General features: G+C 53.4%; 1 protein-coding gene across 13 annotated transcripts in view; it reads right to left on the reverse strand.

Moving 5' to 3' along the window:
• The window catches only part of PEBP4 (phosphatidylethanolamine binding protein 4), a 79980-nt gene extending 57650 nt beyond the window's left edge, over nucleotides 1–22330 (reverse strand). The window contains exons 1-4 of one of the 13 annotated variants that reach the window (XM_027803727.2): nucleotides 22189–22330; nucleotides 13644–13719; nucleotides 12674–12819; nucleotides 11074–11206 (exon numbers count right to left, since the gene is read on the reverse strand). In XM_027803727.2, the coding sequence (XP_027659528.1) occupies nucleotides 11074–11206; nucleotides 12674–12819; nucleotides 13644–13719; nucleotides 22189–22283 (450 nt within the window). In that variant the 5' untranslated portion in view covers nucleotides 22284–22330. Of the gene's footprint in view, nucleotides 1–11073; nucleotides 11207–12673; nucleotides 12820–13643; nucleotides 13720–17630; nucleotides 17808–17845; nucleotides 17981–19316; nucleotides 19422–20213; nucleotides 20234–21126; nucleotides 21277–21300; nucleotides 21387–21691; nucleotides 21719–22011; nucleotides 22123–22188 lie in introns of those variants that run through there. The other 12 variants (XM_027803725.2, XM_055696403.1, XM_055696399.1 and 9 more) reach the window with 12 other exon arrangements.
• Between the last annotated feature and the right edge of the window lie 17 nt (nucleotides 22331–22347).

Consider the following 22347-nt stretch of genomic DNA (forward strand, 5'->3'; position numbering starts at 1 on the left):
CGTGGGAAAACCTCCGGAGACAGCTATGAGCCCCTCGGTACCAGGCCTGGCGTGAGGGTGATGGGCACTTGCAGCAATACCAAGACCCTTTGCACGAGGGTTGCAGCTCGCTGCTTCCCTGCTGCGGCACTGGGGCTGGACTGGACTGAGAGCACCAGGAGCTGCTGTGGTCCCAGTGTGTCCCCCCCCACAGACACCACGACACGCGTCGCCCCACCAGCCACCCCTGCTTCCAGCCCCGAACTGCAGCACGCGACGCGGCCACTTTGATCCACTGCTTAATTCCTCCTTTCCCATTAATTTCTGATCAGGCTCTGAACCTTCTCGCAGAAACGAGGAGATCAAATGATTAGTTAAGAGACAGTCAGGCGAGGAGAACATGAAAGGGAGAAGTTTTGTTTAAGGATGTTAACCCCGGCGAGGCGGCGCGGGAAGCGACGGAGCCATGAGCCGAGAGCTCCCTCTGCTCCCAGAAAACCCACCACGGCCACCAACGCACCCACCGCGCCGGGATCTGCCCACCCTGGCCCTTCCTCGAGGTCCTGCAAACTCATTGCACCCCAGAGGGAGAAGGAATTAGCCACTCCAGGGGATGAGTTGCTGCTAAAAAAGTGTCAGCCAAGGGTGAGGTGGTCACACAAAGCCCCTGAGCTAGCTGGTACCCCCTGGCACCCTGACTGCGCATCAGCTCCCATAGTATGGGAGACACGCTGGATACAAAATAGCCTATATATCATATAATATCGATTTATTATTTGATTAGAGGCAGCTCAAAGGAAACGGTGGCACTTCTCCCATCACACGAGCCCCCCCAGGACAGGGGAAAAGGAAGGAGTTTGCATTGCCGGTGCTGAACCTGTCACTTGGGAAGGGAAATAAATAAATGTCAGGCCAGGAGGAGGGACCAGGTGGCAGGAGAGCTCTAGTACCCAAAATAAAGGGGAAAAGGAGCAAAAAATTATTATTTCAATTACACGAAAACATATTTTAATAGAAAAATGTGGATTCGTCTTTCATACTCGATACCAAGAAAAGCAATATCCAGGAATATAATACCTCATGTCTGCACAAGGAGAATGAGTTATTAAATCAGAAGATGAATGGCTTGCAGTGCAGCTAACTGCTCCGCTTACGAGAAAAATAGTTATAAACTTACTCTTTGCCCCAAAACGCATTCCGCCCCCTCATCCCCAGGCCTCATCTCTCCCCTCTGGTGGAGCTCACTCATGTGCCACATTTCTATGGGTTACAAAAATACTGGAGGGAAAATTTTAACAGAAGTCCAAAAAGTGAATTTAGAGGGTTGGGGTTTTTTTTCTTCCTCCTCCTCCCCTTCCCCCACCTTTAAAAAAAAAAAAAATACACATGAGGAATGAAAATAACCCACATAGTTCAATTGTGGGCAAGTAGTGAGGATGTAAATGAAGGTGCATTCTTATGTATAGCAGCGCACCCAGCAGCCCCGTGGCAGGGCGACTCGCTCGGCACCTCAGTTTTGCATGAATAAATATGTATAAAAATGTAACAGTGCAAAAGAACTCAAATCCGATAACCGAGATAGCGTTTCTCACAGGCTGGGAGCAACAGAAGCCACCAGCTTTTCTTATTCTTCCGTATTTATGTAAAGAGCTATTGAAATGATAATGCATGGCCCCCTCCCCATATGGAGGAGGATGCGAAGGGTTTGTAGCGGTGGATGTAACCCCCCCAGATATTAAAGCCGTGGGTGCAGACCCACTGGCGACAGTGGCCAGCAGGGGCTTTGCTCGCTTGCCGGAGTCTCGGGAGATCTGGGTACGCTCAGGACCAGCCACCAGCTCCGTCAAGGGGCTCTGGGGATAACGCAAAGATTTTCCTCGAGTCCAACGCTGAATTTTGTCTGCCAGAAAAGTCCCATTGCTTCCAGGACCCCAAGAAACATTGATGCTGGAAGTCACCTGATGACTCGATGAGTTTAAAACGCACCGTGCACGCTCGGATGGAGGCACGCGTGCCGAGTGTGGGGCCAGGACCTCCCCGAGCATCCTCAAACCCCCTGGGACCACCAGCAGGCACCAAGCTCCTCTCACCACATCAAAGCAGGCAGAATTTTTCCCAGCACTACAGACACTTCCCACTTCTTTACCCCCAGATATCTAAGACATCCCCCCTAAGCAGGATGTCCCGAGCCCCCCAGCAGCCTTGGCATCGCACGGCAGCCCCCCAGCACAGCGCGGCTGCCTGGTTCCCCGTTACACAACCCTGCTTGGGAGATCCTACGTGGGCAGACGTGGGCTTTCCTCTGAATTGACAACAGCTCTCGCTGCAGCTCAGCAGAACATGAGCAGCTTACATAAACAGCACTCAGAGTTACCCTGCGTGTGGGCTGCACGCAGCCGCCCGGGCTGGGGGGAGCCGCCTTCCTCCCCCCCCCCCCCCCCATTTATTTTTTTTTATTATTTTTTTTCCCCCTATAAAACAACCCAAACCATCTTCTCCTTGTGGGGGAAAAGGCAGCGCGCAAGAGAGAAATGACTCAAGTGTTTTGTAACTTGTCACATTCAAAGCTGCAATTTGGAGGCAGGAAGGAGGGATCCAAAATAGTCGCCCCAACCCCAGCTTGTATAACCGAGATCCCCCGTCCCCTCCCCTCCGCCGGGAAAAGGGGGAAATTTCTGCCGCAGATTGGCAGCTGGAACGAAGCAGGCGAGCTCAGGGTTGTTACGGCGCAGGAAGGAGCCCCCAAATTGGGAAGAATTACTCATCCATGGAAAAGGCTCCTGTGCTGGCGGGGAGGCACCGGGGAAGATGCTGCAGGGAAGGAAGGCTCCCAGGGATGGTTTCTCCAGCTCAGAGCCCAGCGGCGAGGCTGAGCCCCCCGGGAGGCTGCCCAGGAAAGCAGGACACAGCGGGTTTCCCTGTGGAAAAGGGACATGGCGAGGGCTGCGCCTCGATCTGCTGAAGGGCATCAATAACCTCCGCTGCCAAAACTGAGGCAGGAGCAGGCTGGAGCCTCCCCAGACACCGGAGAGAGGATGGGAGATGCTCGGATAGTCCCATGGGAGGGTTCCTGAGCACAGTAAGGTCAGGGTGTGTTTTATGGGCAAACATCCCCATAGTATAGCACTTCCCCCTCCTCCTGGACCAAAGCCACCACCACCACTTCGTGGGTTTTTCACCCACGTGCTCAGCCTCTCACCGCATCCCAGTGAGACCCACGAGAGCCCGGCTGCACCCAGGCCCCTCTGCAAAGGGCAGGGAGGGCAATACCTGCCTGCAGTGGGAAGGGTGACGGAGCAAAGACACCCCCCCAGTACACCCGACCCCGTGCCAGGTCTGGTCCCAGAGCTTTTCCCAGCCCCAACAAGGTGTGAGGCCAGAGCTGCAGAGCAGGGGCAGGAGCATGCCCGGCTTTGCACAGTGTCCCTGTCCAGCTGTGTTCACTCCTTGTTACAGCAGCAGCAGGGATGCTTTTCCCTCTGGGTACCAATCCGGCATGGAGTCAGTGCCAGCAACTCGCAGGGGAGATGAGGAGGGTGCGGGTAGTCGATTAAACCTGATTTCAGACCCCACAAATTCAATTTTCAAGGCACAAGTGCCAGGAGTGGCTAGAGGAGCCTGCCTCCCGCTATGAACCCTCCTGCCCACCCAAAATGCCGCAAATTCCTTTTGAAACAGTCAAGGCAGCTCCTGGAGAGGGCAGGAGACCAGCAAGTGACACTTCACCTCGGGGCTCCCTGGTCCGCCAGCAACTGTGGTGATGAGGCTGACTTTGAAGCCCCTGACGCATTTTGTGGGGGCAGCGCTTCCTAAGGGTCTTCTCCAAAATAAAATGGGTAGGAATAAATAAAAGGAGGGCTGAGCTTCGCAGCCATTCCTCTAGTGTCACCCCAGCTGAGGCTCTTAAACCCAGAGTGCTGGACACCCACACTGGCACCCAGAGCATCCCGGGAAAATCCCAAACAGAATGGAGAAGAAGGAAGAAAAAAAAAAACCCAAAACCCCCAAAAAACAACCAACCAAAAACCAAACCCAAAAGATTAGGTTATTTTGAATAGATTAATCTGCTTCTACAATGTGCTTCAGCTTTACAGTTAAAAAAAAAAAAATTGAAAAATTCTTTATATCTTTACAACAGGCCCGCCAGATGGGCGCATCGCTGCGGCTTTTGTATTAACAAACTCGAAGCGGTTACAAAGGTGCCCTGTGGTGTCAGGGACTTGCCCGTGCAATAAACCAGCATCACGGAGACAAAAAGCCAAATTCCCAATCCTGGGATGTGCCTGCTGGGATCCCGCACAGCCCACAGCACATCCCAGCTCCACACACACACACGAGCGCCGGCTCCGATTTTAACACAAAACTGGGTGATTCAATACAAAATATACGTCTGCAGAAGCAACACAATTATCTCTTGGAGTTAAGCATTGATGGATAGAAGTTTTAATTACCAAACCTTTTCATCCTCCCCCACGCGCAAAAAGTATTTTTTCTGGCATGTTTATTTAATAATAAAATATGATAAAATTATACGTTAGTGAAATAAGTGCATGGTGTGTGTAAAGTACAAGATGAGCTGAAGTCTGTTTTGTCACCAGCGCTGAAAATATTAGCTCCTTTGATCTCTTTGGCTCCAAAGCAGCTCTAGGAGGAGAGAGCAGCACACACCGCACATCGTGGAGCGAATCCAGGCCGGGGAGGGGGGCTGGGGGGGATGGACCCCCGCTCCTGCCTCTCCACGTGCCAGCGTGCTCCCCGCTCACGCAGGGCATTAGAGATTGACAGCCTCCGCTCCTGCACATGTCCCCGTCTCTTGATTTACCCAAAGAGAAGAGCAAGCACCAGCCAGCCGCCTTAATCGCCACGGACAGGGCTAAAGGGTGCCCCCGTCACCCATCAGTATCATTTAGGGCTTGGAAAGCACCCAGCTCCCACAGGGAACGCCCGTTAGACCTCCGTGTTCAGATCAGTCTGAATTTCAGTTGGTCCTTCACACCGTTGTCTGGTTCATGTATCCGTGCCGTACAGTAACGCTCACTGATGCAGCTGATGCCCCGGCATCGGGATGCTGATGCTGCCTCGGCACCAGAGCAGCCTCTGCTCCAAACCCTGGGTGCTAACAGGGGAAAGCAGCATCTACCACCCATTTGAGACCAGGGAGATATAAGTTACTCGCTTCCCAACATATAGATGGGCGGAGGTTGAGGTGTGTCCCCCCCCCTTCCATCCCTTGCACTGCAACCTACAAGTAATCCTCCAGCAGGAAATTTCCCCCCTTCCCTTGGAAATTCACAGCCAACCTGCTAATGAGTCTTTGTGAAACTTGTGCCTTCTTACCTCTAATTTTACAGCCTGTTAGGATTTGAGCTCTGTGGACAGCCTCACATTTGGTTTCGAATTATAGGCTGAGTGGCTGTTCTCTCCTATTATTGTGCTGTCAATCTTGTATTAGCACATTATAATATGGTACACTGAATGCATCTGTTCTGTATATCACAAGTCCTAATTGTCATTTGTTGAATCACTTTGTCTTATATGATTGTTAAGCAATTATTTCACCCAAAGCAGCTTAAACTTTGATTACTGTATAGTGTTTACAGGGATCAAAGTAAAAGCATCAGCTGCTTCAAACATTTTGCTGTTGAAATAGGGACAAGTGTCTGTCCCGCACCGGCGCGGATGCCAATACATCAGCAACGAGGAGAGCAGACTTGATGACCATGGTTCTTGTCACCCCCAGAGCCCATCCCTTCTGCCTGAAGGAGAAGGTTATTTGTCCAGGATGGTTAAACGTCCAGCAAACGTGTAGGTAATAAAACTGATGCAAAGTGACATTTCTGCCAAGATTGCTCACGGAAAGAGGTTCTCATGGCATGTGGCACCAGCTGTCCCACTGGTCCCCTCCGGTGGGGTAAGGACCCAGCAGGGACTAACACCCCACGCTTCTCCAGAGCTTTCCATCAGGGATGCTCTGCTCCAAGAGGCACAGAAAGTCATGCAGTGCTTTGCAGGACGGGGATTGCATCCCGACCCAGCTCCACTGTGCAAACCTCCACCAAAGCAGAGGTGGCTGCAGCGCGCCAGGTCCTGCATGGTCCTGCCTGGGAGCGGGTCAGCAGAGGACAGGGCTGATGCAGCACAGAAAAGCCTGTGGCACACAGATTTTTTTTTTTTTTTTTTTTTTTTGCTTTAACACCCCACACAAGCCCTCAAACAGGCACTTTGGTAGCTCGCAGGCCTCACACCAACACCACCGTTCAGAAGTTGCTGCAAAGCCGGGACGGTCCCAGGCGCCAGGGAGCCGTGGGGCTGGCAGCCCTCTGAAGTTGGGGATGCTGGTATGCCATGGCATGGTCCCAGGGCATGGGAACCCAAACCAGCATCAGCTCCAACAGGGCGAAAGGGAGGGGTTCATCACCAGGGGCTTGGGCTAATCCCCATAATATCTGGCTGACAGCATCAGGAAGGAATGTTGGGCCATTGTTTTTTTTAAAAGTAGCCCAGACAGGATTGAGAGAAAAACATGCTGGTGGCTCCTTAACCCCAGACAGTTCCACGAGCCAAGGAGGATACACAAACTGTCAGGAATCTTCTGCTTAAACCCAGCTTTAATGAGACTTGAATTTAACCTGAGTGCCACTCAAAAGCCCCCTCTTCCAGCCAGCTGCAAATCACTGCCTGACACAACTAGAGCACATCCCAATTAGGGGATTAAGCAGACCTTCTCCTCCTTTTGTTAAAAGCTAATGAATTTCCCCATACAAATAATTTTCCAAATAATGGGCACCAGACCCTAGAGCACAGAAACCTTTATAAATCAGGACTGTCCACAACCCAGCCACTAAGTGTTCACAAAAGGGGGGAAGAGTTGGGGCTGAGGCTGGGACATCACCAGCAACGACCCTGCCATGGACTCCAGAACAATCCAAGCTCCTGGGAGAGGCTTGTTCTCCTGCCCTTCACCCTGGGCAGGGCAGGGGCATCACCCCAGGGGGCAGGTTACAGGCTTAGGCACAACAAACACACAGAGGTGCTGCTGGATTAAGTCTGATGCAACCCATGAAGGCATCACCCCATGCTTTGTGCAGCTGAGGGGGGCTTTTCCAGCTGCCGTTTCAGCTCCAGCTCATTCTGCCACAGAAACGGTTTTAAGTAAGATGCTATGAAAGGGACAGTTCTTGGAAGAGCAGAGAAAAATCTGTACAGCTGCAGAAAAGTTCTAGTTCATGGATGCACAAGTTGCTTCCTCATACTGATTTGGACAGGAGAGGATTCTTGCAGAAACAATTCAAAGTTGAACTAAGTTCAATTTGGGGTAGGAGCCCTGGGAAAAAAAAAAAAAAAAATCACTTTATTTCAGAGATGCCTGGCCCCTCGTCCAGACAACAAGTCCTACCCCTTCCCCATGTCCTAAACAAGCAATGGCACAGCCCAAGGAAACCTTTAAGGAAGTCGTCAAACCCCACAGATGAAAACAAATCTGGAGGAGCAGGTAAAAAGGTAGAGCCGCAAAGCACAGCTCAAGACCTTCGTGGCGGGTAAATTGCTTTTTAACAAGCAGACAAGTTCTATATAGCATCAATAGCACCTATTGTATGTTTTTATAAAGTGCAGAAATATGTTTTTAAAAGGCCAGTAAATAAAGTTCCTATCGATTTGATCTCAAGCGTAATCTGTTTTTCTGTCTGCCACCAACAGTGGTAATAAAACAGAATCATGTAACACGGCGTTTCGGCTAATGTGACTATACATCACGGCAGGGGCTGCGTGCGCGCTGGCGATCTATCATTTTCTATTGGGATTGCTTAGCTGCAGAATTTATAAACTTGCCCCAAATTGATGCAATGTCCAATTTTCTTTTCCAATTTATTTTTGGTTGAGCAAAGCAATATTGAGGCAGGACAAGGAGGGTGCATTTCCCATCTATCCAGATGTTCTCCACTGCTCCCTCCTTGCACCTGGGAAAGGGCTTGGCAGCAGCTCCTCTGCCAGGGTTTTCAGGAAGGTGCCAACAGAAATTTTCCCAGCTGCATTTGGCGTTTGCTCCGTGTCACATCCTTGCAGCGCTACCCAAATGGGATGCCCACAGAGGGGTCCCCCAGCGTTCAGAGTGGTCTGCAAGCAAGGACCGAGCATCCCCGGCACCCAGACAGCCCAACTGGCTGCCCAGCTCCAGCTCGGGGCTGGGGGACAGACGCTTCCCACCACATAGAGCAGGTTGATGTGTCTGTCCCCAGCAGTTACAGGGTTTCCAGGGTGCCCAAACCAGCCACTGGCCTCCTGCGTCTGGCAACGCATCTCACTCCTTCGCCTGAGCACGCTGCTCGCAGAGACAGCAGCCAGACGTAACAGCTGCCTTCCTTGCTAAGAAATCAAAGATGGGTCTTTTGGGAAGTAAAAGCGGTGCTTGATAAGGCTGCCTGCCTGCAACAGCCCAGTGTCTAAACTGGAGAAACACTGAAATCCCTACAAACACACAAGAAGATGTATTCAAGTCCCCCGGACCAAACAGTGGGAGATGCCTGTCAGAGCTCAGCTTTGCAAGATGCCACCCCACTTGAAGATCCTTCACCCACAAACACATGGATGTCGCCTCCTCCAAGGCTGTGAGCAGAGACCTTTGACCCAGGCAAGGCAAAACAGAGCCCCCACCGGACCCAGTACCAGTATCTGGAACAAGGATGGGAAATACCCCATTCCCCCTCCCTCAAACTGATAAATATTTCCAAAGATAGAAACAAACATTCCACATTTGGCTTTTTTGGTGGTTGTTTTTCTCGAAGAGACAAAGTGTTCCACAGAAAGCAGACACTTCCTACACAAGTTTTCATACTCAAACCCCGAGTTTTTCTGTCACCGATTTGGAAGTCGTGTAGCCAGCCCGTGTCTCACCACTCCATCCAGGAGATGGCCAAGCCCTGGCAGGACTGGAGCATCCCTCTGTGCCGAGAAGCATCACATAGAGACGGAGATAACTTCAGCAGAGTGAGGTTCCCCATTCTCACTTGAGAATTAAAAAAATAACCACAAAAAACAAACCCCCAACTTTCTGACCTTAGGAATTCCATCATAAACCATGAAAAGCAACCCTGCTGCCTGTGCAAGCCTCAGCCCCAGCACAAGATGAGGCAACTTTGTTCCCACTTAAGGATTATCTTTTTTTGGGGGGAAGAAATTATCCCAAAGCATCCTTACAGGTTTAGGAGTAAGAAATATTATGTCCCTATAGGAAAAGCCTGAGGGTATTCAGAGCCAGTTCTCTGCAACTGATTCAAGGCCGTGGAGCCCCTTGCCCGAAGACCCCTGCCGGCACGCTGCAGGAGCTGGGATGTTCTTGGTGAAGGCCAGAGGAGAGGAGAAATGCAAGCCACAGGAAGCAGCAGGGCCCGTGTCCTCAGATGCCACCTCAGCACAAGATGTGCCGAGTTGTCTTGGAAAGAGACGGTGACAGATCTGCCAGCGGAGACAAGGCATCAGCCAGCCCCGATGCCAGTGGGAGCCGCCAGCCCCCTGCCACGGGCTCCCCAGGGACCCTGCCCCTCCACCCCCCGCAGCCAGCATCCCATCCCAAAAATCAGCCTGCAGGAGTGCCACACAGAGCCAGCTCCCAAGCCCAGACTGGGCAGGTTCACTCGCCCGCTCCTGTTTGCAGATGCCAAACCTGCATCCCCCCAGCACAGCTGGGCAAGGCTCTGCCTCTGCTTCTCCCCCAGACCCCCACCCCGGCATAGCTGACAGGACAGAGCTGCACCCACCAGCATCACCACCCAGTCCCTTCCCTTCTCCCTGCCGTGGTTTGCTTTCCAGGACAAAAATAAAAAGAAAAGCAACTGCCTACATCCCTGGGAAATTTCAGACTACTGGAAAGCAATGCACAAGTGATGGATGATTTTACATCCAGCATCCTCTGCCAGGGAGAATTATTTTTTTGGAAGAATCAGACATCTTTAAGGGAAAGTTATACTTCAAACCATGTGATCAACAGGGGGAAGAGACTTTCCAGACGGCAAGGAAGCAGCCAGAAAAACTGATTCTTAACACTTCAAGGTAAAGCCAAGAGCCGAGTTTCTCCCTTATTAACTACAGCTGAAGCATCTGCAGCTGCCAGGGTTGGAGCTAATGATGGGGAAACAGCACACGGCGGTTGCTGGGACAAGGATCACGCTGGGGATTTGGGGACAAGGACCCCCCTGCAAGCAGATGCCACCTCATCCTCCCACAGACAGTGGTCCCCAAGCTGGGCAGCTGGCAGCGGGGATGCGGGATGCCATCGCAACACCCAACACCTGCACAGCGCCGCGCTCCTACACACACACACACACATCACCCCCCGCCCCCCCAGGGCATCCCCCAGCAGGGGGGCAGCGCCCGGGGGGGACCCCGCGGCTCCCGGTGCCGGGCTGCGCTGGGGCTCGGGAAGTTCAATGCTGCCACCTGGCGGCAGCAGAGGGGCACTGCAGCCCGGGGGGCTCCGGGCAAGGACCATCCACCATCCGGTGACCCATCACGGTCACATCAACGCCGCGTTACAAACCCTTTGCCGCCCAGGACTTCGGCAGGTGAATTCCTCTGGTTTCTCCAGGCAAGCCCCAGGGATGCAAACACCCAGCCAGAGCATCTCTTTGCTTTGAAAGTTTGCAAGCAATTGCAAAAAAAAAAAAAGATATCCATGTATGCACTTTTTTGCTACCACAGCCCGAAAATTCAGCATTTCAGTTTACCCACAAATCAGCCATGAACCAAAACTCTGAAGCAACAGGGAAGGACGGCGGGGGGGGAAGCTGAGAAAGTCACCCTGGTATCAGGCAAGTGTTACGAGCACAACCCAAGTAACTGCACTTTGGCCACAGGACAGTGGTGCTGAGCCACACATAGTACAGGGTGAATGGCTCCAGGGTGTCCCCAGCACCCAAAGCACAGGCACTGGGTGTCCCAGCCCAGCTGCCAGTGCCAGGGTGTCACGGGCAGGCTCAAAGTACACACACGCGCGCCATCCCTTCCCAGTGGATTCCTCCCCTGTGATCCAGCGACACCTTTAATTAACCTGGAGAAGCATGGAGCAGCTGCTCGCAAGTGATGCAACTCAGGACTCACCTCCTCAGCCTGGGGGTACCGGACACGGGGGCTGCCCCACTCCTTGCTGATCCGCCGGCGGTACTGGTGGCACTTGGGGATGTATGTGCAGCCAACATCACCCAGCTCCGGGTAGATAATTTCTAAATCCCCTCTGGGGGAAAAAAAAAAAAGAAAAAAGAGAGAAGAGTGTGATTCCCACACCAGGGATGGGAATTGGTGCTGCTTCCCAGCCAGGCTTGAGCTGTGGTTGCAGTGCTGGGATGTGGGATCCAACTTGCAGCCATCAAAGATGCTGGGCACCTTGCGCACCAGGATAAGCACCCTCCCACACTAACATAACCATGGGGTCTGCTCCCTCTCCCAGGCAGCAACAAAGCTTTAAACATTCATTATGGCTCAGCACACCTTAGCCTGGAAAATACTGGGAATATAGTCTTTAAAAATCATGGCCCATGTGGGTTAAACTAAGGGCTGAAGATGGAGAACAAAGCCACCCTCACTCCCCACCCCCCTTGGCCTCAGAGAGGCTGTTTGAGCCCTGAGCCCCCTTCTCCCACTTGCAATTTGAAAGCAGGGACAAGTCTCCTCCGTGTTTTGGGTACCGATAGTGCAATAATCCTCTATCTCCAGCTTCTGCATTATCCAACAGCGAAAGGGGCCACTGGAGCAAGCTGCCAGGTCACCACAGCACGTAGCTAGCGAATCTCAAGGCCACTGATAAGCTGCCACTGCCATGACCCTCCCAGGAGGAGCCCTTAAATCCTGCAGCCAGCACCCGCACAGCACCGGGCTGGCACTGGGGGGGCTGCGGGCTCAGAGCAAGGGGCTTTTCCTCATAGTTGGTGGGAGGAAACCGGGGACAAGAGAAGTCTCTGCTTGCCTGGATCTAGAAGATCAAGTTGTTCTTATTTAGAGAACGTTCTGGTTAACTGAGAAGCAGCAGAAAGGATGGGTTTGAGGCAGAAGCTCCCAGCGATGTGGGATATTAAGACACTCACCCCCCCCCACGGCAAGGGGCACGTGTGTGCTGCTGCCTCCCATCTCCAGCGGCCCACAGGCCACAAGAGTTTTAGCCAAGGACCTTCAGCATCCAGATATTTGATCAGGGGGTGCATTTGGTGGCTGCTCAGCCCATACAGCAACCAGCTGCCTGCTTGCAGCTCCAGGGGACCTCCCCCCCCCCCCCCCCCATTTCTTCCTCTTCCCATGCCGTAAGCATCAGCATTCCTGCAGCATGGGCTCTGAGGTCTGCAGGGTGAACTATTCCAGCACGCTTCTTCCCCAAAAAACAGCCTCCTTCCTCTAAAACTTTCTGTAGAAACCACTCGTCATCTCTGATGCTGTTATGTCTCTGTAAGAGCCTCTGCACGACAGATCAGGGAACAGCTCTGGCTGACCCAGGACACGAAGACCCCAGGTTGTGGTCGGAGCAGCACAGCGCGGTGGGCACCGCTCTGGCTCAGATTCCTGGCAAAAGGGAGAAAGCAGCCCGTATTTATAGCTCTGGCAAAAGGGATCCAGGAATTAAGTGTCCCAGGAGGTGACACCCTGGGCACGCATGGGACTGGATCCCAGAGCTGAGGCAGCTCAGGGAAGAGCCAGGGGGTCACCCCCTCACCTGCAGAACTCACTGTCCACGCTGCTGAGCGTCTGGAAGAAGCAGGTCTTCGAGGGCTCATCTGGCCGGGGGGGCTGTTCCTTCCCAGCAGCGGTGCTGAGCAGGCCAGCAGCCAGCAACACAGCAGCCAGCAGCTTCATCCTGCCCTGTGGGGACCAAGGGACAGAGAGGGTCAGTCCCATGGGTAGAGCTGTGACCCCGCGCTGCCCCCCTCAGCACCTCCTGGCAGCCACAGCATCATCACCACCATGCTCCAGTTCAGCTCCTCCCAGACACCAGCTCACACCCACCCTTAGACATCATCCCCACCCCCCATTTCCACCATTTTTACATCATTAATCCCGATTATACCAGAAAGGAACCACATTTCCTGCTGCTGCACCGAGCCACCAGTGGGCTTGCAGCAAGATCCCGCATCTTTGAGCACCCGTTTCTGCCCACCTACAAGCAAGGTGCATTGCCACCCTCCTGCACGGCACCAGGGATGTGCACATATGACATCATAGCCTGGGCAGCCCAGCTACTGTCACCAGCAGTGACCCCTGTGCCACCACACTCCAAGATGGAACACCAAGAGGGGACAGAGTCTCTGCCTCCAGGTGCTGGCCCTGCTGCTCTCCATGGGATTCTCGTGTGATGGAAAAGATGGAAAAATTGGTTTGGGGCTTGGTCATGGTCTAACCAGGACCATCACTGACGGATGCGTGACCAGCGCATCCCTGACCCCAGGCAGAGCATCTGTAGGGGAACAGCACAAGGGTTCACCTTGAACCCAGCCACCCCCCCTGGAGCAGGGAAGAGCTTTTCTCTCAGGGGAACAGCCATGGCCACCCATGAGCCTGCACAAAGCAGGAGCCAAGCCGCAAGGAGGAGGTGAGCCAAGGTAGGGGGTCTATATAGCCACAGCCCTGCCAAGCCCCCCGCCAGCCCTCACCGGGCCACCTGATGGACCTGGTACCCAGAGACTTACCCGCTGGGTCCTGGGGATGGGTGAGCAGCCAGGAGGCAGAGCCTGGAGGCTTGAGGTTGCCGTGGAGATGGTTTCCCTGGAAGGAAGGGAAGAAGGGACTGGGAGTGAAAACACAGCCTGGGGAAGGGGCAGCTCATCCCCTACAGGAGCTTAAAAACAGGCAACGGGTTTTCATCCCACAACAACAGCATCCAACCAACCCAACCCACCAGCTCCAGGTAACTCTAATTCCCCCCCCTCCCCCTTACACTAGCATCTTCCCAGCTAATTAGAAAGGATGTGACCCAAACATTTATTTGCACTAGCCCATCTTCTCCGTTGCCTAATCAGTTCTGGATGAGGCATATGCAAAAAAAACCACTGTCAGTTGGGAATAGGTATTACAACACATACTGTATCATTATATAATGAAGTACCAGCACGCAGAGCGAACACGAGTAAGTGCTAGCGCCACTGTCATTAGAGAAAAAGGCATCAGGCTTAACTAATTAGAAACATTAATGTATTGGGAATGATCTGGAGGTTTAGGGGCTAATGGCTCCGGTTCCCACGCTACAAGATGGGCAAAGCCCGTAATTAGAGCCCTGATCCTGCAAACAGGCTCACGTGAGTAACGCTTTTCCCATCGGAGTCAGGAGCACTGGTTTGCATGAGTCAGGATCACCAAGATGGGGTTTGCATCCGCACACGCTCCCACACACTAGGAGACTGATAACCTGGGGTCCTGGGGGAGCCTGAAGAGGGGTCACAGCCCCAGGCAAGGGATGCCTGACCGCTGGTCATTGTTACAGCTGCCCAGGGAGTCTCCTCAGGATTTCTGAGAACAGCAAGACTTCCCTTGGAAAGCTGACAGTTTGGCAGGAGAGTGGCTTTGACCAGGACAGACACAGGGATGTGGACACCAGGAGAGCTGTAGACATGGACAAGGGACCCTGCCTGCGATAAAACCATCCATTTTCACTGTTTAAGCCTGAAGAGCAGTGAAGCTGGGACAGGGCTTGCATTGCTGTGGCCCCAGCAGCTCAGCCCCCCAGGTCTGTCACACAGCAGCAGAGGAGCATCGTTACTTTGCATTAACCCACTCCAGTTGGTTCCTGCTGTAACTTTGCAGCAGTGGCTTGGGGTGACCACTTGGCAGAGGTTACCCAAATAACAGCAAAAGCCAGAGACAGGATGAACTCTGAACAGGGCTATTTTATTTTAAACCTAGAGGCAGTGAGAAGCCTGTCACACAGAGGCAACATCAGCTGCTTCTATCTGGAGACCTCCCAAGAGGATCATCATGAAATGGGATCAGCGCAAAAGGGTTTGCCGACAGACAAGGTGCAGAGGGATCCCCCAGGGATGCTCTGGAAGAAAGACCCATGGGAGCAACAATTTCTCTTGCAGCATCCTGTAAGAGGAACTATGGCTTTCTCTCTAAAAGCTATTTGCAAAGTAATTACAACAATGCCATTTCCCCGGAGCAGGAAGCAGAGTTGGAAAGACAGCAGGAAGCCCATGCAGCAAACCCACATCACGAGGGTAGAAAATGCAGGGGCGAGCAGTGCTGCCAGTGCCAGACAAGAGCTCCTGTGCACCGCTCCCACAAGGTCAGACTGGCTCCCAAGGGGCACGAAGCCACCAGACTGTTTGCTTTAGACACATGCACACAACAGGGTGACTCAGGAGCCAGCGGTGCTGCTGGCTTTGCTGCCAGGCTGCAGCCAGCACAATGCTGCCTGCACAAATACTCCGAGCCTGGCAAATCTGTGCAAGGGACAGCTGATTTCCACTGGCATCCAGCTCCTCCGGCCTGCCTGTGCCTGGAGCTGGGAAGAACCAATATACCACAAGCCCAAGAGCCCACATGGAGCAGCCTCCCCTCCGGAGAGGGATCATCCCATGGGAAAACACATCAAGTGGTGTCAAGCCAGGTACAGAGCACGAGCCAGCTGCCTCTCCCAGCAGCTCCAGCGTGTTTGCGTGTCACCTCTCCTGACTAAGCAGTCCAGGACTGCAGGAATCTCATCTTTCCAGCTGCTGGGAAACCTCCAGCACGGTGCTGCGGCTATGCTGGGGAAAATATGTTCATCCAGGATTCCCCACACACACTCCAGAATGAGATACTGCCCTCGGCTTCGAAACAGACACTTCACACTTTTTTTGCAAAGCCGATATTGAAAACACTACTGTAAACCCCCTCCTGCTCCTCAGTTTTATCGTTTCTCTACAGACCATGGGCAGCAAGCACAGCCCTGGGGATTTAACCACTCTCCAGCTATGCACTGCATCTCCACATGTCACCTTGCTGCTCACCCTGGTCTCTCTCCCTTCCCTCCCAACTCCAGAGGAAGGAGAGGAAGGAATAATTTTTTTTTTTTTGCTGTTAGTTTGGAGGATGGCTTGAAACAACCTTGGCATGGAGCCACGTAGGCTCTGCTCCCTGCCATTCCCCATCCTTGCACAGCCCTGGGGCACAGGGCCAGGAGGTTTCTGACATCCAGCAGGAATAGATATTCAGGAAGAAGAAAAAAAATAAAGCTTTTAAAAGGTACCAAGCCCAGCCAGTCACTTTTGCACAGACTTATTTGGTTAATCACATGAGAAGCAATGATGTGAAGCCCAAGGAAGCCGAGTGCTGCCTACATATGCTGCAGTCCCACTATCACTTCAGTTCATTGGGAGAAGATACAAACACAATTATAAATCCAGCAAACCAGGTCAGGTCAAAAAGCTACTAAAAATCCTTTCACAGTTGGCAAAGCCAAGGAAATAATAAGTTCCTATTAATATTAGGGATTAAAAGGCTCTTAATGAGAGGAAACTACCATTAGGCAGGGGAAGAAGGGAGAAGTCTGGGGCTTACTGCAACCAAGCACATACAAGATGCAAAGCACCTGCATTGGGAGCAAAGTTACACACATCAGCTGGTCCCTGGGGCCACAAAACTGGTACTTGCAGAGGGAAGAAGGTGGCCTGTTGCAGAGGAGGCAGCAGCCCATCCGAGTGCTGCCCAGCTCCCCAGCACATCACCCCTTTGCAGCCCACTTCTTGACACTCCCTCATAGCCCCATCAGCCACTGCCAAGGTCCCAAAATATTTGCCAGGGAACACTGAAAGCATTAGGACACAGCTAAAAAAAATAAATTAAACTATTTCCAGGAACCCCATGGACACCAGCTGGATCTGACAAGCTCTCAAAGCTTCCACGTGCATGCAAAGCCTCCAGCCCTGTTGCAGTTTGTTTACTTAAAGCTGGGCTTTCATGTAAAACAAGTGTTTCCAGATCAGAATATCCCCATAAATGTTCAGAAGAGACCAGCTTTTTATTTTGACGCAAGCCAAAAACATATTGTTTGCAAGCTTTGGAATTTCCCACCCCAGCCACTGGCTTCCTGTTGATGTTAGTTTAAGATTAACCAGTGCCATTTATAATCCGCTCCAGTGTTTCTTCTGACTTCACCCAGCACTAAGTCCCCACGCCATAAAAAGCGATTTTATTTCATGGAATCTAAGCTTACATCCATCCCATTTCATTAAGTGACCTCTGCTCGCCCCAGACGTTAATTGCCTGCAGAGGCAGAGCAGGGAGGCAGCGCTGGGCTTGAGTTTCCCCAGTCCCATGACAAAGGAAACTTGGCACCCAGGGTTTCTCCCCTCCCCCCCCCCCCCCAATTTGTTTTAGGCTGCACTAAAGTTGCAGCTCACCACTACAGCCCATTAGAAACTTCATCCCCTTTTCTTGCCACCGAGCCAAGGCTGCTGCTTTGCTCCGGTGCTCATGAGAACAAGGGTTTGTTTTGCTTTGCATGAGCAGAGGCAGTTCTGGGCAGTAAACGTACTCCCACCTCCCAGCATTAGTCCAGCCCAGCTTTTCCCTCTGATTTGGGCTCCTCTCTGCCCCAGTTTCCCCATCGGGAAAAAGTCCTGTGAGCAAAGCACCCAAGAAACCAATAGAAACCAATTCCTACAGTCTGAAAAACAGCTCAAAAGAAAGGATTTTACCTGTTGATACCCACCAGCAAGACTGTAGGAAGGAAAGGACTTGGCAAGAGCCTCAGTGGCCAGGGGAATTCCCTAATCAGTCTTGCAGGCAGCCTATTTTTCAGCTATTTTTTCCATAGCAATCAGCAAAGGAAACAGAAAACCACATCCTATCGCCATTCATAACCTGCTGCACCTCCAGCCATGCCCTGGCCGTGCTGTGCCTCTTATCTCACCTCTCCACAGGCTGTCCTCACACTTCCCTCTTTGCACGGCTAACAGTTTCATTCCCGGCTTCAACTGAATCACCACAAGGTCATCTTCACCTTGCCCAGCCAGCCCACAGGGCAAGAGCTTTGTGAATTTTTTTTAAAAAAGCATTTGTCCGAGAGCACAGCATAAACTTGCATCTGCACCGATTTGCAGGGCCAGCCTTCCGTCTCGGAGAATTTTAAGGTTCTGGGAAGACTTAAGTGGCTTTCGGTGATGCAACAGCTTTACTTGGCTCAAGTGGCCTCCAGTTTTCCTGGATCTGTCTCGTGCCACAGAAGGGTCAGGAGTTAGAGACCCAGGCGGGCAGTGCAGAAAAAGCTGCCCCCAGCTCACTGGGCAGCAGCAGCACCAGCCCTTATCCTTACTGGGATAAGATGGATCTGAGCATCAGAGGAGACAGGACAGCACCAGCTCGCCATGCAAGAGTTCAACAGCTGAGCCTGGGTTTCTGCATCTACAGCATTAATAAGGTGCCGGGGCAAAATATAGGGTGATGTGGTTGCATTCACACACACCCCCAAGCAGACCCCTGTGAGCCTACAAACTGAAACGTCAGAGATTTGCCTTTTGGAAAATGCCAGGTGCAGATCCACAGTGCAGCCTGAGATTAACCACCAAATATTTTGGCTTTTCTCTTTTGACCTGCCAAAGCCCCAGGTCTGAACTCTCACCCCCATCCACCCCATTTTCCTAGCAGGCAGCTGTGTCTAGTTAAGATGGATTAAACACTGCTGTCACCACCAGCAGTGGAGAAGGTCCTGAGCGACCAAGGGGGAAGGGTCAGAGCCCTCAAAGAGGGTCAGGTCCAGGACTGCAGCACCCCCTGCCCAGCAGTTTATGGGGTCAGGGAGGGGATGCACGGTGCTTTTTTGCCCTTTGCTCAGGCTCCCGCATCACATCCCAACAGAAGATGCAGTGCAGCACAAACCAAGCACCAGAGCAGGCCCCGGGCTGCCATGAGCCCCCAGAGCCTTCCTTGGCACCACAGCCCCCCAAGCACCAGCCCCTCTCCCTCAGCTGGGCGTCACAGGAGCACTTGGAGGAGGAATGTTCAATCCTTGCTGGGCTTATTGCCCATAGCTAGGTGCAGCCCCCCCCCAAGCCTGGCAGCAGCCCAGAGCTGCCGTGCGCTGCAGCACACAGTGATCGCCCCTTCTCCTGCCAGCCCAGCCCCATCAGCGTGCGAGCAGGAACATGCTTCAGCCGCTGCAGCACCCGACACCACCCTGAGCACTCGCCCCAGCACGCTTGCACAGTGCAGAGACCAAGCAAAATCCTCACCCGCGGTGTCGCATGGCTCAGGGATGGGGCCACCCACCTCTGCACCCCATGGATGCTTGCCCCATCCACACACCCCTCCCCTGAAGCAGGATCTGGCCCCCGGAGCCAGCTGGCACATAGTGGGGAGGGTCCCTGGGGGTCTGCAGTACATACAGCAGCTCCAGGAGCAGATTCCTGGGTGAGGTGACCTTGGTGGCAGGCACCGCTGGGAGCACGCTGGATGTGCTGCCTTGCACAGCTACACCTGCCAGCGCCCACCCTGCCACAGCAGGCACCTTGTGACTGCTCCTGCCGGAGCTGCAGCTCTTTCTGGGGAAGGTCTTCTATTTCGGGAAGAATGTTTTCATTTGGCCTATATTAAGCGCATACATTTCGCAGTCACAAGGCAGGCACAGAGCTGAGCGGGAGCCTCCTTTCCTCCAGCACCAGCAGCTCCGCAGCCTGGCAGATCCCAGATCCCAGCGGTGCTGGCACACACCGCCCAGCCGGTTGCTCACCGGAGCACTGCCTAATGCAATTACCTCCCGCATGCATCCCTCCGTTCACACACTTGCTGAGAGGTTGCTGCAACCCACTGCAGAGCTGCTCAGCATCACTTTAAATTCCTAGTTTGAGCTCCGGCATTAAGGACACACACACATACACCCCCCCACCCACTCCTGGGGACAGGGGAGACCATGCAGCATTGCTGCAAAGACCAACACACAACAGCAGCGTGAAGGAAAAGCATTGAGAAACCCTCAGCTGTGGCTTTTGCTCAAACAGACACACACACACCCCCCCCATGCTCCCCAGGGATGCTGCGTGGGCCGGGTACAGCACTGGGGCTGGGTTACAGAGGGGTCACCCAAGCACTTTCACCTTCCTTCCCTCTTCACCCCCCCCCCCCTTCTCCCAAGGGCTGCACCCTGGCAAGAAGGCCCATCTCTGCCCCATGCCTTGTGGGTGCCTAATAGTGATTACAGCCCTTTAGGGTTAGAGACGACGACAACAACAACAAAAAAACCCAAAGCGAAAACAAACACCCATTCCTGGTCCTTGCCATCTCACCAGCTGGGCTGGGTGATGCTCGTGGGAAAGCCCTGGGGCCAGCAGGTTAATGAGCAGCTGGGGATGAAGAAGAAGCGTCCTCAGCTCTGACTCAGGTCAGGCTGAGCCTGGCCCCACCAGTTGCCCCATCAAGGTGTGATGGGCTGGCTTTGCCTGCTGCCCACCCTGCTGCTCCCCAGGCACAGGGACCTACATGGAATTTAGGCTGGCTGAGCAGGGATGCCTATAAATAGCATCGTTTCAGATTCAGCCTGCATGTGGCTCTTCCCTTCAGCCCCCAGTTTATTTTCTCTCTGTCAGTGGCTCTCTGCAGCCCGAGATGAAGAGGAGCCAGGCTGGGCCCTTCGTTAAGTCAGGTGGATAAAAACAGGGAGACAGACTCGTTAGATTGGTCCAAATCCACAATGTTGAAGCACTTATACCAGATTAACCTTCGCATCAAGAGTACCAAATCACACTAAACTGGCTTAACCCTTCCTTAAATGGGTTTAACTGGTCTGCTGCAGGGGGCTCGTCCAGGTTTAATGAGCTCAGCTGAGTCCCAGTAATGGTGCTTTCCCAGGAAGCCCTGAGCCCCGTCACAGCTCCATGCAGGGGGTGGCCCCCAGCCCCTCCCCCATGCTGGAAGGAGGCGAGGGTACTTCCCACAAGTACCCGCCTGGAGCATGGCTACCTTTTCCAGAAGGTTTTTCCAGCTTCCCCCTCCCCAAGCATTCACTCCCAGACCCTTAGCACCCTGGTTCTGCAGGGAACCCCAAGGTGACCCCCTATTTACTGTTCCTGCAGCTACCAGAGCCCTTGCCCTTACACCCCAACAACCAAACAGCTGCAAAACGAGGAAAATGCATGATGCCCCCCCATCAACACACAGGAAAACAGAACCCTCCCCTCCCCCCACTGCTTTTCCACCTACCCCTCTTTGCACCACCAGTATCCCCAGTCCCACAGCAGCAGAGGAGCCAGCAGCTGAGGGCAGCCTGCGCCCAGCCAAGTCTGGCAGAGCCCCAGAGCCGGCTCCTCGGCAGGGCTGAGCCCAGCGCTGGCTCAGGGGCTGAGCAGGGGGGAGTTTGCAAAGGTAAGGGCTGACCCTGGCAGCTGGGACGCCAGCAAACGCTGCAGTTTGCAGAGATCAGGGCCGTTTGCAGGATGCTCTGAGCTGCAAATCAGGCATTGCTCCAGGCAGGGAACGTTTTCCCTGCTCCGTGACCCAGCAAAACAGGAACCCTTTCAGTACCTGCTACAAAATTAGGCATGAAAATGCCCCTCGCTCCCCCTTTCTAGCTCAGTTCGGGCTAGAGCAAATGGCTCTGGTGAGCACATAGCACACGTGGGAGTAAGCCCTGGGTGCCAGCCACACGCAGCAGCACCCGGGGCACGACAGCATCTCCATCAGAAGGTGAGGCAAGACCTGCAGCAGCCAAAACCGCCGTGCATGTGCCGAGCGGCACGTTCCTGCCTGTTATCAGCTAGATCGGTACCTGCAGACAGCATGCTCCAGTCCCTCCAAGAAAAGCAGCCTGAGCAAAGCTGGTTGAAGCCCAGGGCCTCCCCCTGCCTCTTTTTAAGCCTGATGGACACCTGCTGCCCATCAGCTCATTAGCTCCCTCCTTTCCCATTGACTCACCAGCTGGTCCCACTGAATCAGGCCTTTGAACCACCTCTCCTTTCCGTGGCCCGTGGCCATTTCCCTGGTCCTTCGGTTCCCATTGACTCACCGCTGCTCACCCAAAGCTCACCCTCCCCTTTCCATTCCCATCCTGATCACTTCTGATCCCTTTAATTCACCCTGCCCTGGTACCTGCCTGCCTTCTCACCAGCGGCAGCATCCGTGATGGGCCGCGAGGAGCATCCTGCAGGTTGGGCAGCTCGTGGCTCCCAAAAGCACCTTCCAAAGAAGTGGCATTGCCAAGCCCCAAGGCTGCAGGGGCAGTTTGCTTTTCCAGGCGCAAAGGGTTCCCCCCACCCCCCTCCTCACCCTGGCTGGCATCTTCTGCTTTCTTTTCTTCCACAGACCGTGGGAGAAATAGCGAGTGATTTGCAGAATTTAGATGTAATCACTGGCTCAAACATATTCCTTCACACTTCCCATCCATCCCTCCACCCAAGTTCATTTTCTCCAGCTGCAATACATTTA

Source organism: Falco cherrug, chromosome 18 (genome assembly GCF_023634085.1).
Source record: "Falco cherrug isolate bFalChe1 chromosome 18, bFalChe1.pri, whole genome shotgun sequence".
NCBI lineage: Eukaryota > Metazoa > Chordata > Aves > Falconiformes > Falconidae > Falco > Falco cherrug.